Genomic DNA, 15750 nt, shown 5'->3' with positions numbered 1-15750 from the left:
GTGAAGAACTCTGACACTGTTTTGATAATGAACTTCAGGACTATGACTAGCAGGTATGAACCGACTGCTGAAGGTATGAAGCTACGTGCTGCCAGGCAATGCAACAGGAATGCTGGTAGTATGCAAGCCCATATGGGCGATGTCAAATGAGGTGGGGGGTTTTGGTGTAAGAACGTCTTCCACCCTATAGTGACTCCCTATAAAGTTTAAGGGTGCTAGTCCTAATCTTGGAAAGTCTCATTCTCCATAGCAATCACAATAAAATAATAATAATAAAAGGCACTACAGTATTGGGTACAGGAACCTTGGGTTAAACTTCGAGGCCAGTGGAAGGCCTTCTGGGGAACTCCTTACTAACTGAGATCTGAATGAGCCCAACTCTTATCATCTTGAAGCCAAAAGCCCCATCTCCGCATACACCTTTCACCAATAGTGGCAAATATAGGAGAGCCAGCTGCCAGAGATGATCAACAACAATGCCATTGAAGAAAGCAGTTTAATGAGGAATGGTTGGAAAGTATGGTCCTTTTGGCTTTAAAAACTGTCTTGAACCTAGATATTAATGTGATTGGCCCCTTAGAATTGCCCAGATCAAGTGTCAGAGACTAAGCAACTTTCCAACCTGCTTTGACCATCAGAAGAAACCCCAGTTTTTTAAACATTAAATATTTTCATTGAGGCACTGACATTAAGTTGGATAGAAGTTTGCTTACAGCCATACACTGAGGTTCCATACTGCCAGGCTCACAAATTAAGTCCCATTTTCAGCTGCCCATAAACGGTGGTTCAGCCGAACCAATAGCTTTTATTCCTCATATTCCTCAGGGTAAGCTGTTTAATGCAGTAAACTGGAATTCACTATGCCGAATTCCAAAAGAGAGTTTTAAAAAGGGAGCTAGAATTTATCCTAATAAAATTAGTACAATGGCATCTATGAATCAAGGAGGATAATTTCTTTCAATATACAGTATAAAATTATGTATGTTGTTCAGATTTCATTTAAAAATTCAATCAATGAGGTGCTCATCCAATCCTGAAGTACTTAATTAAATGTTACAAATAAGGTTGATAGTGATTCTTTCTTCACATGATTTGGTTTCCAAGTACAGGTAAAGTTTTGTTTGGAAGTGGTTAGTGGTTTTGGAGAAATATTACATTTTACTTTAGCAGATCTCTTTAGATTTATTTACCAAGTGCAATTTCCAACTGACTTGTCAGAATCTAAGCCCCTTCTCTGGTCTTAGTTTCTTAAATCCACTGCACATTAGCACGTTGGTCTTACAAATACAATTTATGATCAACCATTAAGCTATTCTCCACTTCAAGCAGTTAAATATTTACAGCTCAAAGGTTGGTCAATGTAAGTTTTGACTGTTTAAATGATCTCATTCCACTCACATCGCTTATCTTGGTTAAATGATATAGCTGGCAGACTTCTGCAAACAATTTCACCTTTCTTAAGTAATTGGAACAATGCAAATTATCCTTCCCAATCATCCAGAGGGAGATAGTGGAGAATCCAACTTCCACTGCAGTGCAATGTGATTTTTATCATCACAAGTTCACCTAGAGTTTATTTATAAACTTATTTTCTTTGCACACTTTGGTGGAAAAAGCCCTAAAGGAATGACACATCCCCTATCAAATGAAAAGGAAAATGGACCAGAATCCCCCCCCCGGAATAAGGGGGGTGTATTGGCATTGCAGAATGTAAAGGAGCAAGGCAAGTCTCTATGAGGAGACCTAACTGCTGAGAATCAAAATGGGACCAAGAGCGGGAGCTGAAAGTTTGAGGGGCCTAAGAAGAATTTCCAAACTAGGACCACCTACAACAGCAGCCAAAACAAGAAGATGTACTTGACAGACAGCTAGCTTTCCTAAAAGAAACTAACAAAGGCAGATGAAGAGGTCTCAGTATAGAAGAAGCTAGTCTATGGGTGAAAGCAACTGAAGATCCAATAGCAAAGGAACCCCTCAAGCAGATACAGCCAAAAGCTGGGGTTGGTTGTCTTTCATATCTTATCCTAGACAAGGACGATGATTATACTTCAAAGTTTTCTCCATGTGTTTGATGTCAGGGAAGGAAAAGGACTATAACAGCAAGGGCTTGGATCTGCCACCCAACCTCACAGAACATGTTATGATTCTAAAGAGATAATGGTAAAAAACCCTCCACACACAGAAATGACCTGCTGAGTTTATACAGCATATCAGGATATAAGAAACATATGCTCTTCTTTCTGCTTCATAAGAGTGAAGTCATACTGCCCAGATGAATTCTTACCTGGAGTAGCAGAGAAATAATGTGCAAAAAGATTAAAGATTAAAATTGGTAACTAAACAAAATGCACTCCTCATATCCGGCTAATCAGGTCAGTTAAAAAGGCAAAGTTTTTTTTTTTTTTTTATCTGCAAGAAAATGTTTATTCTTTGTAAACCCCACAGAAAAAATAATGCAGCCAAGACCAAGTATTTAACGAAAGTAGTGCCAAAAAGGCAGCAAAATGGGGGAACCTCAACACAAAAAGGCAGTGACAATATTTCATGTTTTGCACAAAGATGAAAAACCTATGACATTTCTGAGTAACACTTTCATGGTGACAATTACACAAGATGATTCAAAAATGCAAATGACAGCAACATGCACACCTGGCTAAAGCTAGAAGTTTTATCCCAAAATAATATCTGTGATTAAAATGATGAATCTTTAATACTTCTATTTGATTGATTTTCTTGTCCTACTTCATTTTTTAAATGAGGCATACATGCCAATTAACATGAAACCTTTAATTTTTTTTTTATTATTATTATTTTTTTTTTTTATAGAAGAACTTTGTCCTTCCAGAGTCCACTGCAGGTTTGCAAAATCATGTTTGGTTTGTAATTTTGCTAGTTTCCAATACAATTTTTCTTCCTCCCCCCACCCTCCCCAAGCTTAAACACTTCAGAAGTTGCCAGTGCAAACACTTTCTACCAATGTATAATATACATTTTTACTTAAATCTTTGTGCAATTTATGAGTTGCTTTTTAAAAACTCTTAAAAACTCCTTGGCACAACAGCTGAGAAATATTCAACTCCATTTAAATTGTCAAATACAAGATGTTGTAAATATAAATCACAGCTGAATAAAATAAAAAAACCTAGAACTGCAGATTTATTAGCCAGCTTTGCAGTCTCTTGTATACAATACATTGCACAATTCCGCCTTCACAATAACGCTTCCTATATTAATATTGTGCCTTCTCTGATGTATTATAATCAAGGCAAGTTACAGAACACTGCTGATTTTGTATCAAAATAAACAGAAGATGTAACCGTGGTTTGTAATGAACATCCAAATTACCATGAACAATTTGCAGTAGAGACTCTGTAATGAGCTTGCTATATAAGCTAGATGACAGTGAAGGGGGAAAAAATAGTTTAACTATCAAGTTTCCTCTTGAAATGTCTTCTCCCAAGGCACTGTGAACAAGACTGTTAGCAATTCTCAATGACTAAAAACACCAATGGGAATATTTATATTTCACACAACAACCACCATCACATCATCTATTCTCGTTACTTATTCTTTCCCTTAAATGATGCCCCTTAAATTTGTTTGGTCCTTTGAGGGGTAATTAAATTATTTTCGGCAACATTACATACCTTTATTTAATATAGCTATAAATCAAAGCTTTGTTAGTTTATTTAACCCTTTCACTCTAAAAACGAAAGAATTTTCATCATTATCCCTTATGACTCTGATTTGCAATTTTAGCTTGATTATTTAAAAAAAAGAAAGGGTTCAGAATCAAGCAAAGCCCTGTGTTTTTCAAGAGGAAACCATGCAAGAGTACATAAAAAGGCAAAATCGGCTACTTGAAAACCAAGAGTTGTTTTTAATGCATTGGCCAAGAAAAATAAATTGCAAAGTTCTGTGAGGTTTTCTAAAAATTTACAAGAAAAACCGATGGGCAGTTCTAGTCAAATATTGATGTTCTTTTTTCCCCCCTTTCTGTTTTAAATGACAAATACAGTCTCACACAATACAATTTCATCTTGACTGCAAGAGATGCTCCTGTACGATGCCTTCGGTCGGACAAAACTGTTGGGCAAAAAGAAAGTTGGCATTCATTTTTTCAAGGGTTGATAAACGGAGGCATTGGGATCAAGTCCAGAAGGGCTGGTCTCCACAAATTTGGAAGAGTAATGTGGGGAAACAGGACTCAGGGTGCTGGTGGCTGCATTGTATGTTATGCTGGGCATCACTGCCATAACTTCTGCTATCCTCTGTTTTAGGTCCTTTATTTCCTGGTCTTTTTGAATGATTTGCCCTGGAACAGCAAAGAGTGTCACTTAGAACAAGCAGCACATTTTCATCCACCACTGGCAGTCCCCCCCCAGGCTATAGTTTGAGAAAAGCTGAGACAGAGAAACTGACCGAGCAAAACAGTCAAAGAAAATTCACAGTTCTAACACCATCTTGGCAATCCACACAAATACTGGTTTATTACAACTGAACAAAAGTTAATGTAGATTTGTACTCCTCCATAACTACTGTCAGAGTTTAAACTATTAGAATTCAGTAGCAGAAATAATCTTTCAGCACAACGTTATCATCATCTTGATGTCCACACTTCCTAAGTTTGCACTTCACTAGCACCCAGATGGAACAAGAGTATCTACCTATTAAGACTGTATTTTACTTTTTATTTAAAAAACACTTTCCTATTTCCACTCTCCATTTTTATAAATCCATTTGAGAAATGTGAAGGTATTGTTTTTCCTATTTTAAGTGTAGAATATGTTTATGGATCCTTGCAAGACCATTCTGACTATTTATAAGCCCAGGCAAAAAAATAACCCCACGACAGAAACCTGACAAATATCTACCTTACTAGTAAAAAAAAAATTTGCTGCAGGCAAGTAAACTTCTCCAAGGATGCTCTGAAGAATATTAAATGAAAAATCCTATTAATTTTTCTTCCTTGTTTGCACAGTAGAGACAAGTAGATATTAGCACAGGTCTGGGAATGGGTTGGTTAGTTAAGGTTTTGCTCCCTCTTCTGGCTGCAGTGGCAGACTACAACAGTGCACACATCCTAAAAAGTCTGTGTTCTTTCCCACTCCTCAAAGATATCATGGTGGCCTTTTTTTTTTTTTTTTTTTTTAAATAACTAGAGAATATTTGCCACACAGTTATTAAAATATTATGGTAATTAAGATGTGAGAACTGAGTATTAAAGTATTTGTTTATATTATAAAATTCGTTTACACTTTCTAACTGTTTTTTTTAAGAGAGAAGGTGGGCGAGCTCTCTTTCATTGGAGCAACTTCCGATCATGAGAAGGAAAAGCCTTCGAGCCACACTGAGCTCTTCTTCAGGTTTGGGTAATGACTTCTTTCGAAGAGCTCTGGGGTGCTCGAAAGTTCGTCTCTTTCACCAATGGAAGTTGCTCCAATAAAAGATATTAGCTCACCCACCTTGTCTCTCTAGTCTCCTGGGACTGACACGACTACAACGACGCTGCATATAACTTTTTTCAAAGCTTTTTGTTGCTCTGGGTAGAGAGATTTCTACAGTATGAGGAACGTATGCATTCAGATATAACTAACAAACACCACTAACAGAGGATTTTATTGTCTTTGATTCAACAGTAGGGGGAAATCAGGTGAATCCTCTAGGACATCTAATCCATCCCTACAGTAACACAGGGTAATCCCTACAGTATATTTTTTACTGTTTCAGTTAATAGTAGTAGGTGAATAAAACTACTGTACTTTACCTTGGGCAATCTCAAGCTGCCGTTTTGCATCTCCTAATGCAGAGAACAGATCCAACTTAATTCTTGTCTCTGCACTCAGGCTGTTCTCTAAGTGCTGTGTTTTATCTTGCATGGCTGAAAGTGCTGACATTAACACCTCAGTATCCTTCTCATTTTCCTTGTATTTCCGCAGTTCCTGCAGAAGTAATTAAGACAAAAATGTTAGTCATGCAAACTTTAAGCATGAGATGTATAGACAGGTCTTTCTTTTTTCCCCTCAGCACACCACTGGGCCTAGTATGCTGGCAAATGGTAGTTAATTACTGCATGTGATATTATAGTACCCTTAATTACACATGGCTTTGTACAAGTGAATAATAATACTGTACAAATAATTCAATGATGTGAGAAAAACCCATTTACTCGCCCCACCCAATCCCTCAGCTCTATATTACTGCAACCCTTGCTCTCTCTGGAGCTCACCACCACCCTTGGAGTGGCAGCTGGGGAAGTCTGAGTTGCTCACTGTGGAACATGAACAACTGATGTTTGGGATGGGGAAACAGAACCCCCAACACTGACTTTTATGTAAAGAACTTTAGATTGTTATCTTAACTGATGTAGTATAAATGGACAAGAGATCTGCTCCAACTGTATATCGTTTAAAGCAGTGGTTCTGTACACAGAGATCTTCCAGGGGTACATCAACTCATCTAGATATTTGCCTAGTTTTACAACTGACTAGCAAAGCAAGTACAAACTAAAATTTTATACAGACAATAACTTGTTTATATTGCTCTGTATACTATATTCTGAAATGTAAGTACAATATTTATATTCCAGTTGATTTGTTTTATAATTATATGGTAAAAATGAGAAGGTAAGCAATTTTTCCCTAATAGTGTGCTGTTACACTTTTGTATTTTTATGTCTGATTTTGTAAGCAAGTTGTTTTTAAGTGAGGTGAAATTTGGGGGCATAAGACAAATCAGACTCCTGAAAGGGGTACAGTCGTCTGAAAACCACTGATTTAAAGTGACAATGAGTAAATGTGACACACTGAGCTATTACAGTTGCTCAGGAAGAACCAAGATGTAACCACATTTCTAAATTCAGCTGGGGAGTGTTCTGGGCTTTCTAACTATTCCACAAATCCAGAACTCAAAAGAAAAAAAATAGTTACTTTGCACAAAGACAACCAACCAATAAGGCTGGAAATACAAATATTAATATTTCACACTTAAAAATATATTAAAAAACTAGTATTTTTAAACAGAGAAATGTGTAAAATAAAATATAGTGGAAAAAGGCTCTGCAGAAAAGGTATTAATGCGACAACAAAACTTACATAGAGGTAACAGTTTGAAAAATGCAAAAAACAAACAACAACAACAAAACCCAAACCCAAGTCATGATTGGTAATGACAATCTATTTTCAAAACAAACATTCTTGTAAAACAGACTGTACTTGTTTTCAGAATACCTATTTTGGCAATCCCATGGAAAGCTGGGATATATGCGCTATTTGTAAAAACACTCAGTCAGACCAGAAAACGTGTCAGAAGACAGTACACAGTAAAAAATATCCACATATCAAAGTTAAGGATCTGACATACAAAATTCTCAGTTCACTATCTGACTGTGCCCTTAGAAGCATGTTTTAAAGAAAAAAAAATCTCGCTCATTTGAATTTTTTTACCTACTCTTGTTACAAGCAAGATAAATGAGCGTAATGAAAATGAAAGAAAAAGATATTATTTCAGTTTTACTTTGGCTGTACTGTGTCTAATCAGTGCAGTTTCACTGCTTCCCCTCTATAATCCATTTCTGTTTGTGTGGGGCTTTCAAGCAGCGACAGGGGAGAGGAAAACATTTAAAAAATGGGAAACCATTGACTGCAAAACAACACTAGGTTCAGGGACAGATGTAGCCTCAGACTCTGCTTTCAAAAGTTTTTTAAAACTGAGTTGCTTTCAATCTGTTCCTTTCAACTTTTCCACTTTTACCAAAAGTTATTTAATGTTAGTAAGAACCTTATTCCTTATCAGGGAAGAGGAATCTTACAAAGGTTTCTGGGCTGGCAATGTGTTCCTACACAGGGGCATGCAGGGTTAGAATTTTGAGTTAACTTAGCTGGATCAGATAGTTTAGGGGAAAAAAACCTACAAGTAAACAACAAGGTGGTGAGGATGTAAGAAATTATTAATCTTCCTCACCCGCAAACCCTAATGTTAGATGTGCACGACACATGTGAAGGGCTCAATTGTGCAAGATGCTAAAAGTCCCCTAGGAAGATCCACCAAGTTAACTGAGGGTTGAAGCACTCAACACATTGCAGGTCTGAGCCTTGAGTGCCTTCTCATTACCTGAACTTTCATTTCTAGTTCTCGTATCTGGTCTTCTTTCAGCTTTATGTCAATTGTTAGCTTCTTGCATTCTGTCTCCAGCTCTCTGATACGATTCCGTAAAGTTTCAGTGCATTCTCCTCTGTGAAGGAAGTGTTATCAGAAAAGGGAGTGAAACAAAAATGACTCTTCTGTTATTGTCCCTGAAAGGTTCAGATCAGTCAAGTTACTATGAATATTGCTGAATAAAATGAGAAAGGAGAATAATGGGTTTTTTTAAATGAGAGAATTTCCCTCATGAAGTTAAGACAAAAGGATGTAAAAACCCAAGGTTATGCCTTAAACATTAGGAAGTTTGGGACATTTGTGAGCCATGTAGAAAAGAAACAGTAGAAATTAGTATTTCAGATATTTGGGGGCTTAATGGATTAAAGCCATCCTATGTTCATGCAGTGCCTTTCATTTTGAAGAATCCCCAAATGCTTTCCAACTATTTATCTATAGCATCACCAAAATGCAGCCACCTCTGGGCTGGAGAGTGGTAACCAGCCAGGGTACAACAATGGAGCTCTGAGGTAGAGAAGAAATTTTGTCCAAGGTTGCTGGGTCAAACCTTGATTCATATAAGAAGTACTTTGGTGACTTTAATATCCATGCAGGACAACAGGTAGGGCCTTTGTTTTTTAGGGATGCACATAACACAAATAGTACAATGACTCTGCCTGAACCTGATCAATGTAAAGCATATACATGATCAGGATTCACCATCTCGTGAATTTACTATAGATGGGTGCTAAGACTCAACACCCAGAACTACGCGAGGAAACATTTCCTACTTCCTCCCACTGCTTTTATGCAAAAAATTACATAAACTAAGATTCTATCCCGTGATAGATCTTTGATTCCCCTCCCACACAAAACCGAAGTCAGCTCCCTGCAAACTCCCCCTTTATGTAGAAAAGAAGAAAGGCATTTCAGTGGCAACAGCTATAACTCAACTATATTCTACAATATATCATTAACAGGGCTCGTTTTCAAGCCTTAGATAGTTTGATTAATTCTCTAGAATCATGAAAAATGTAGACTTTAAAGGTTGTTTCCTAGTATGGGTGAAGAGAAATTACATAGAGGATGCCAATATAACTGCTTTGTCTTAAAATTTTATTTCACCCATTAAAACGTTAGCTTTGTGTTAGGGATGAAAGTCAAAGTTACTGCGAGAAGGATTTTTATGATACCCATTTTCATATGCTTATACAGCACACAAAGTAATTTATTTCTAGACACTTGAATTCACTAAGACATGTCTATTGGATAGTTACCAGAATGATAAAAACAGAGTTGCTGAAATTTATGATTCTGTTTTATGGTACAAACTAATAATTTTGTGCTAGTAGCTCATGTCAGTACCAGAAATTTAAATTAAGGCAAAACTCCTCTTGTGGAGTCCCCCAGATTTGCCTTTTGCCTCTAAAAAGTCTCTTGTATCAATGATCTTTCAGGTATACCCAGTTGCCCTGATGCACTTCACTAACTTCGGGATTCTCCTTGCAGGTAGCCTGGAAGGAGTAGACCAGGTGGCCGCTCTCAGAGATGCTATCAATACCATTTTATGGCAGCAAATGGTTATATGATACTGTCAGCATCTCCCTTGACAACATAATCCAGCGCTGGACACCTAAATCCTTCAGTGGGCCCTATAGGATCAGGCCCTTAGAGACTAAGTGCATTATCTCAGTGACTCACTCAATTGCCACCAACCCAGAGAGCAGAAGTCCCAAGTGATCAAAGATTTACTTTTAGCTCATCTCAAAGAATCTGCCAATATACTACCACTTCTTTCCTCCCACTCATCCATCCCTACATGACAGATCACTACACAACACATTTTCTATATTTTAAGTGAAGATGGTGTAGCCCATGCAATTACAGTCAATTGCTTTGGGAATTACCCTATTCACACCAAACTTTTCTTGGACATTTAGCAAGCTAGAGGTCAGTTTCTATTTAGCAAGATAATTCTTCAAAAAACTAATGGGAGCACAAGTAGAGCACCACTGAACCCCCTGACCAATGGTGCTTTCTTGAATGTGTGCCACAATTCCCTTTGCTTTTTTTCTGAAGGTAAAAAAAACAACAACAAAAAAACCACAATTTCCCAATTAAATACTCTATTAACATATGCCAAAGGTCAATATGTAAATTACTTTTTAAATACAGACCAAAACTCATAAGAGTTATATTAAGATAGTATGTTTTATAGGTGTTTAGAGTACTAAGATGATAATAAGTGAAAACACGGTGGAGTTTTTTAAAAGAGGCTAGGACTCTTCAGTTTGGAAAAGAGAAGACTAAGGGGGGACATGATAGAGGTATATAAAATCATGAGTGATGTTGAGAAAGTGGATAAGGAAAAGTTATTTACTTATTCCCATAATACAAGAACTAGGGGTCACCAAATGAAATTAATAGGCAGCAGGTTTAAAACAAATAAAAGGAAGTTCTTCTTCACGCAGCGCACAGTCAACTTGTGGAACTCCTTACCTGAGGAGGTTGTAAAGGCTAGAACTATAACAATGTTTAAAAGGGGACTGGATAAATTCATGGTGGCTAAGTCCATAAATGGCTATTAGCCAGGATGGGTAAGAATGGTGTCCCTAGCCTCTGTTCGTCAGAGGATGGAGATGGATGGCAGGAGAGAGATCACTTGATCATTGCCTGTTAGGTTCACTCCCTCTGGGGCACCTGGCATTGGCCACTGTCGGTAGACAGATACTGGGCTAGATGGACCTTTGGTCTGACCCTGTACAGCCGTTCTTATGTTCTTATGAGTTTACTTAAAATATTTTAATTATTTACAAAATCCATTTACAAAAACAAATATTCTTCCTTTCATACACTATATAAATCCTAAAACAAAATATGTTCCCTTCAAACAAAGAAAAATATAGTGATAAGCTAGCAAGTTTGTTATGTTTTGCAACTTAAAGGGGCACCATCAACAAGAAATCTGGTCTATTTAAAAATAGCTAAAAAAGTCAGTTTTTACATCCGTCATCACACAAGCCAAGTCCCCTGGCCATCTTCTGTCACATCACATTTTCCTATTTTTAATGATGTATTTCTCTTCCCTTTTGCTGTGTGAAAGGGCCCACAACTGATAGGGCAAACTGTAGATTCAGAGGAAACGGTAAAAATGCTCACACGCAAGTGCTGTTCAATGCACCACAAACAAAACGAATCAATCAGGGGAGATATTTTGCTCTTTAATCTTGCAAGTGTAGGAATCTTTGGCCCCAATCTTGCAAGTGATCTACATGGGTGGACCCCTGTGCCTACATAGAGGCTCACGGATTTCATTCTCCATGTATTTGCAGGGATCTGCTGTGCAAACCAGTTGCAGGATTGGGGCCTTAGACATTACTTTTAACTTTAGCCACTGCTGAAAAAAAGCACACAAAGTGAGATCTTTAAGTTGATGGTGTCTCTTTAATATTTGTCTGACTCTCTATCAAAGGAGAGCACCTTGCTTTTGCAAGTGGAATAGATAATGATCGAAAGCCATTTCAGTTTCTACAATCCCAAAGAAAAGGCTATTAAAGCAAAAATGTAGGGCAGGTGTACACTATGAGGCTAAGTCGACCTAAGTTATGCAACTCCAGCTACGTGAATAACGTAGCTGGATTCAACGTACCTTAGGTCGAATTATTGCAGTGGCTACAGTGTGCTGGGTTTCTCCCGTCGACTTACCTTATGCTTCTCATTCCGGTGGAGTACCGGAGTCAACAGGAGAGCGATCTGCAATCTATTTAGTGGGTCTTCACTAGACCCACTAAAATCGACCCCCGATGGATCAATCGCCGCAGCGTAGATCCACAGTAAGTGGAGACAAGCCCAGAGAATAAAACCGAGGTAAGTACCTGGTAGCAGCAGCAAATGCAACAGCACGTGCAGCAGTTGCTTCTTCCAACTTCTTTCTTTTCTTTTCCTCCATCAACTGTTTTTCTACAAAGGCTCGTGCCTCTTGTTCTGCTTTCAGTTTTTTCTCCAACTGGCTGATGGTTTGCTTGTCTTTCTGTTTCATTTGTACGGCGTTATGTAATCTGAGGAGTAATAGGTATATGCTTTTTTAATAGCTTCTGGACACTTTTTTTATTTTAAAGTGTGAAAAGATTCTTCCATAGTTTAGGCCACAAATTTGTCTTTCTGGACCTACTGGACAGTGCTCTCCAGTCTTCAAATGGTCTTTTAAAAACAATATAGCCCTTTACCAAAATGTAATGAAACAGCACCTGAAGATTCACAAGGCAACACCACAGTGCTGAGAACGGTCTCCATGGTCTCTGCAGCAGCATACATTGGGCCCTATCTTAGGGGGTGCTCTGTGTCTGTCGGCAGATCCTGAGCATCCTAAACTCCTACTGGCGGGAGTGCTGGAATAATTTTTATAGTGGGGTGCTGAAAGCATAAACTATATATTTGGTTGTTATTACTACTTCAGTAAAAGGGTTGCTGCTGCCAAACTTGTCAATGACAAAATTTCCATCAACTTGAATAGATGCATGATTGGACCCAATAATAGCAGTACAAAAATCAAGGAAGAAAAAGGTCTGTTTGATTTCATCACCACGGGGGGGGGGGGGGGGGGGGAAGGGGAGGGGGAGAAAAAAAAAGGGAATTCTTATTTGATAAATAAAGATATCATCTGTATGGAAAAGTTTTCAAACTTCTAAGAGGCTATTACAAAAGAGGAAGTAAAATGAGTTGTATGACCTTTAAAGCAATCTCTTAAGACATTTTTGTACATATATTTTCAATGGTGAAGGCAAAATTAAGCTTTAATTCTTTAGAAAACTCATGTAACCTATGTTGCTTGCAAAGAGCTTGAAATACCCTTTAAGGTGAGGGCAAGAAATGTTCATATGATGGCCAATTTTGAACAGTATAAAAACTTGACTTCTTGGTTGAGTGTGGGGTTTTTTTTTTTTTTTTTTTAAACTTACTTTATGTTGAAAGACTATTTTAACATGAGGGGGCACAGCAGGGAAGACAGGTCACCAATTTCCCTGAGGAAAAAGTTTTGATAGAGAGTTTATAGGAGTTTTAGAAATGTGTCACTTTCAACTAGAATTGAAAATGATTAGGCTACATTTGGAAAGCCACATTTCCACTTACTAATAAAATTGCCCTATGATTATTTAATCAGATGCCTTGAAGGTAAAAGGGACAAATCCTGCTTGCCTTATTCTGAATCATATATGAACCATGGGCCCACCAGTGAGAAAGTAAGGTAAATAGGATTTGCCCCAGTATCCAGGTTAGTATGCTGCCAGCCTTTAATAAAACAAAACATGCTGCATTTGCTCAGTTCATAGTCTATACACAGTTCTGTGGCAAAACATACTTGTTCTGAAGCAGCTCATTTTCTTGTCGGAGCTGTCCAATTTCAGATCGAATTCCCCGCTCCGTGCTAGTCAGAGAACTGATCTGACTACGTAGCTCCTGTTCAGTTTGCCTGCTTGCCTGCAGGTCAGCCTTTAACTTTTTAATATCTTGTTCCAACCTAAGATAAGGAGAAGCATTTAAAAAAAAAAAAAAAAAAAAGAATTTCAACTGTAACTCCCCAACCTTCCCAAGGCCCAAATTTTTATATTAAGTTTTTTACACATTAAAAAAAACAAAAAAACAAAAAAAAGAAACACAGTAAACATACCTCCTGATATTCCATTGTGTGAAACCCTTGTCCCGCCATACCCTCTCTTCCCTATCCTTTGTCATCCCTTGCTATTTTATGTGTAATTTAGGTTGCAAGCAAGAATCTGTCAATTTTATTTTCCTATAAACCACCATTGCACACCTATGATACCGAACAAAAATATAAGTATCCTTATTAAGTATAGTCCACATACTACATTACAGGGGTATTGTATGACATTTTTACATTGACAGATACAGAGGACCATGCTCAGGAATTACATCTTCAAAATGCACTGTAATAAATATACCTTTTTTTTCAAAATAAACAAATCTCCTTTTCCCTTCCCAAACAGTATAAACATTCATAACTTTTTCAATTTTATATTTATCCTGCAAAAAAAGTAGCATGTATATTCTAGTTTCCTCATATAACGTATTGTGACGCTGTAACACAAATCTTATGGAATTATGATTTCTCACAGCAGAACTGAAACATACAAGTTTGAAAAGTTTAAACACTGAGATGTACAAATAAACCAATGTTTAACCTTTTTGCCAAGGTAAGAGTTTGCTTTGAAGTTACCAATGGCTCAAACTATGGCATATTAGTACTTTTCATCTAAAAATTAATTTCTTCTTAAATCATGTAATCTGTAGAACCAAAATATAAGATGTATTTAATAAAGGCTTTATACAAAGAATAGTTTCACATCCCAACTGTTCCATTAGAAAGAGTGCCTGGAATATCTACTCAAAATCTGGTAAAGGATAAAAATACTAATCTGCATTCCAGATAAAATAGTAATTCAGCTTTATATTTTTCTGTGCATGTAATCACTGAAAATACACACAAAGAGATATACAGGGGTTGTGAAATCAGAAATTTACTTTTAATCCTTCCTGACCAGAGACCTTCTGCTATACATTTTATGTTTATAAATAGTATTTGATAAGGAAGTGCCCAAACTGTAATTAAAGCATTTGAAACAAAATAAAAATTGTCTAATAATCACACACATTAGGTTAATATGAATGAACCATCAGATTATGGATTTAAATTTATTCAGATTTAAAAAAATCCTTTGTGTTTAAGACAATAGCAGCATATTGCATAGATAAATAAAAGATCATCTCTTACAAGTATAAGCATTACATACCAGTTAAGATGGAGCCAAATATGATTTTTAGTTACATACATGTAATTCCCATGTGCTCAGTGACACTCCATGGCTAGTTTAAAAAAAACTTTAAACAAGGCCGATCAAAACAGTGTATTATAGGTGGTTTCAATAAAAGTTGTGTGCAGAATTAATGGAAGTTCAAGTATTTAGAGGTAGAAAAGTCAATAACTTGTTAAACGAAAACTGAAGCAAACAGACCCCACTATACAGACTAAAAGTAATAATAGCCATTTGTTTTCATTTGAACCCTTTGGGGCATAAGTGTTCAAAAAATCCAGACCTAAGTGCCAATGCAAAATTTACTGGTGGGAAGCATAAGAAAAGATTGATTCGAGGTGTTAGGAGGCTAATGGGGAATCCTGAAATGTATTCATGGAAAGTTATAAAAAATGTTAACAAAGGCTGAAACTGAGCCCAAGCGGTCTGCTGGTAAATTAATAGCAAATCACATGCTACAAGAAAGTGTGGGATCTACCATACACATGTATTCATTTCAGAGATAATCCATTCAAAGACTCAACCCCCCACTTTTTTTAAGATGTACTGAGCTAAACTCCTGGCTGCATTTGGTATTGTACTAAGATGAACTTACTTGTTGATTAACTCAACCCAATCATAGTTTAACAACAAAAAACAAAAACAACCCCCCCACCCAGATAAACACATGCGCACACACTCCCCAACCTGACCTGCCTGCTTACTACCAGCCTATCACAAACCCACACAGTATTCAATGGATAGGATGTTCGCATTGGAGACCACAAATTATTTCAGCATCCTG

General features: G+C 37.1%; 1 protein-coding gene across 1 annotated transcript in view; it reads right to left on the bottom strand.

Annotated features, from left to right (window-relative positions):
• Positions 1–3364: 3364 nt before the first annotated feature.
• The window catches only part of MACO1 (macoilin 1), a 50500-nt gene continuing 38114 nt past the window's right edge, over positions 3365–15750 (bottom strand). Inside the window, exons 7-11 of the mRNA XM_065421651.1 lie at positions 13496–13654; positions 12012–12194; positions 8113–8233; positions 5768–5942; positions 3365–4315 (exon numbers count right to left, since the gene is read on the bottom strand). Coding sequence (XP_065277723.1) covers positions 4113–4315; positions 5768–5942; positions 8113–8233; positions 12012–12194; positions 13496–13654 — 841 coding nt within the window. The 3' untranslated portion in view covers positions 3365–4112. The remainder of the gene's footprint in view (positions 4316–5767; positions 5943–8112; positions 8234–12011; positions 12195–13495; positions 13655–15750) is intronic.

Source organism: Emys orbicularis, chromosome 23 (assembly GCF_028017835.1).
Source record: "Emys orbicularis isolate rEmyOrb1 chromosome 23, rEmyOrb1.hap1, whole genome shotgun sequence".
Lineage (NCBI taxonomy): Eukaryota > Metazoa > Chordata > Testudines > Emydidae > Emys > Emys orbicularis.
This window is presented reverse-complemented; position numbering and strand designations above follow the sequence as displayed.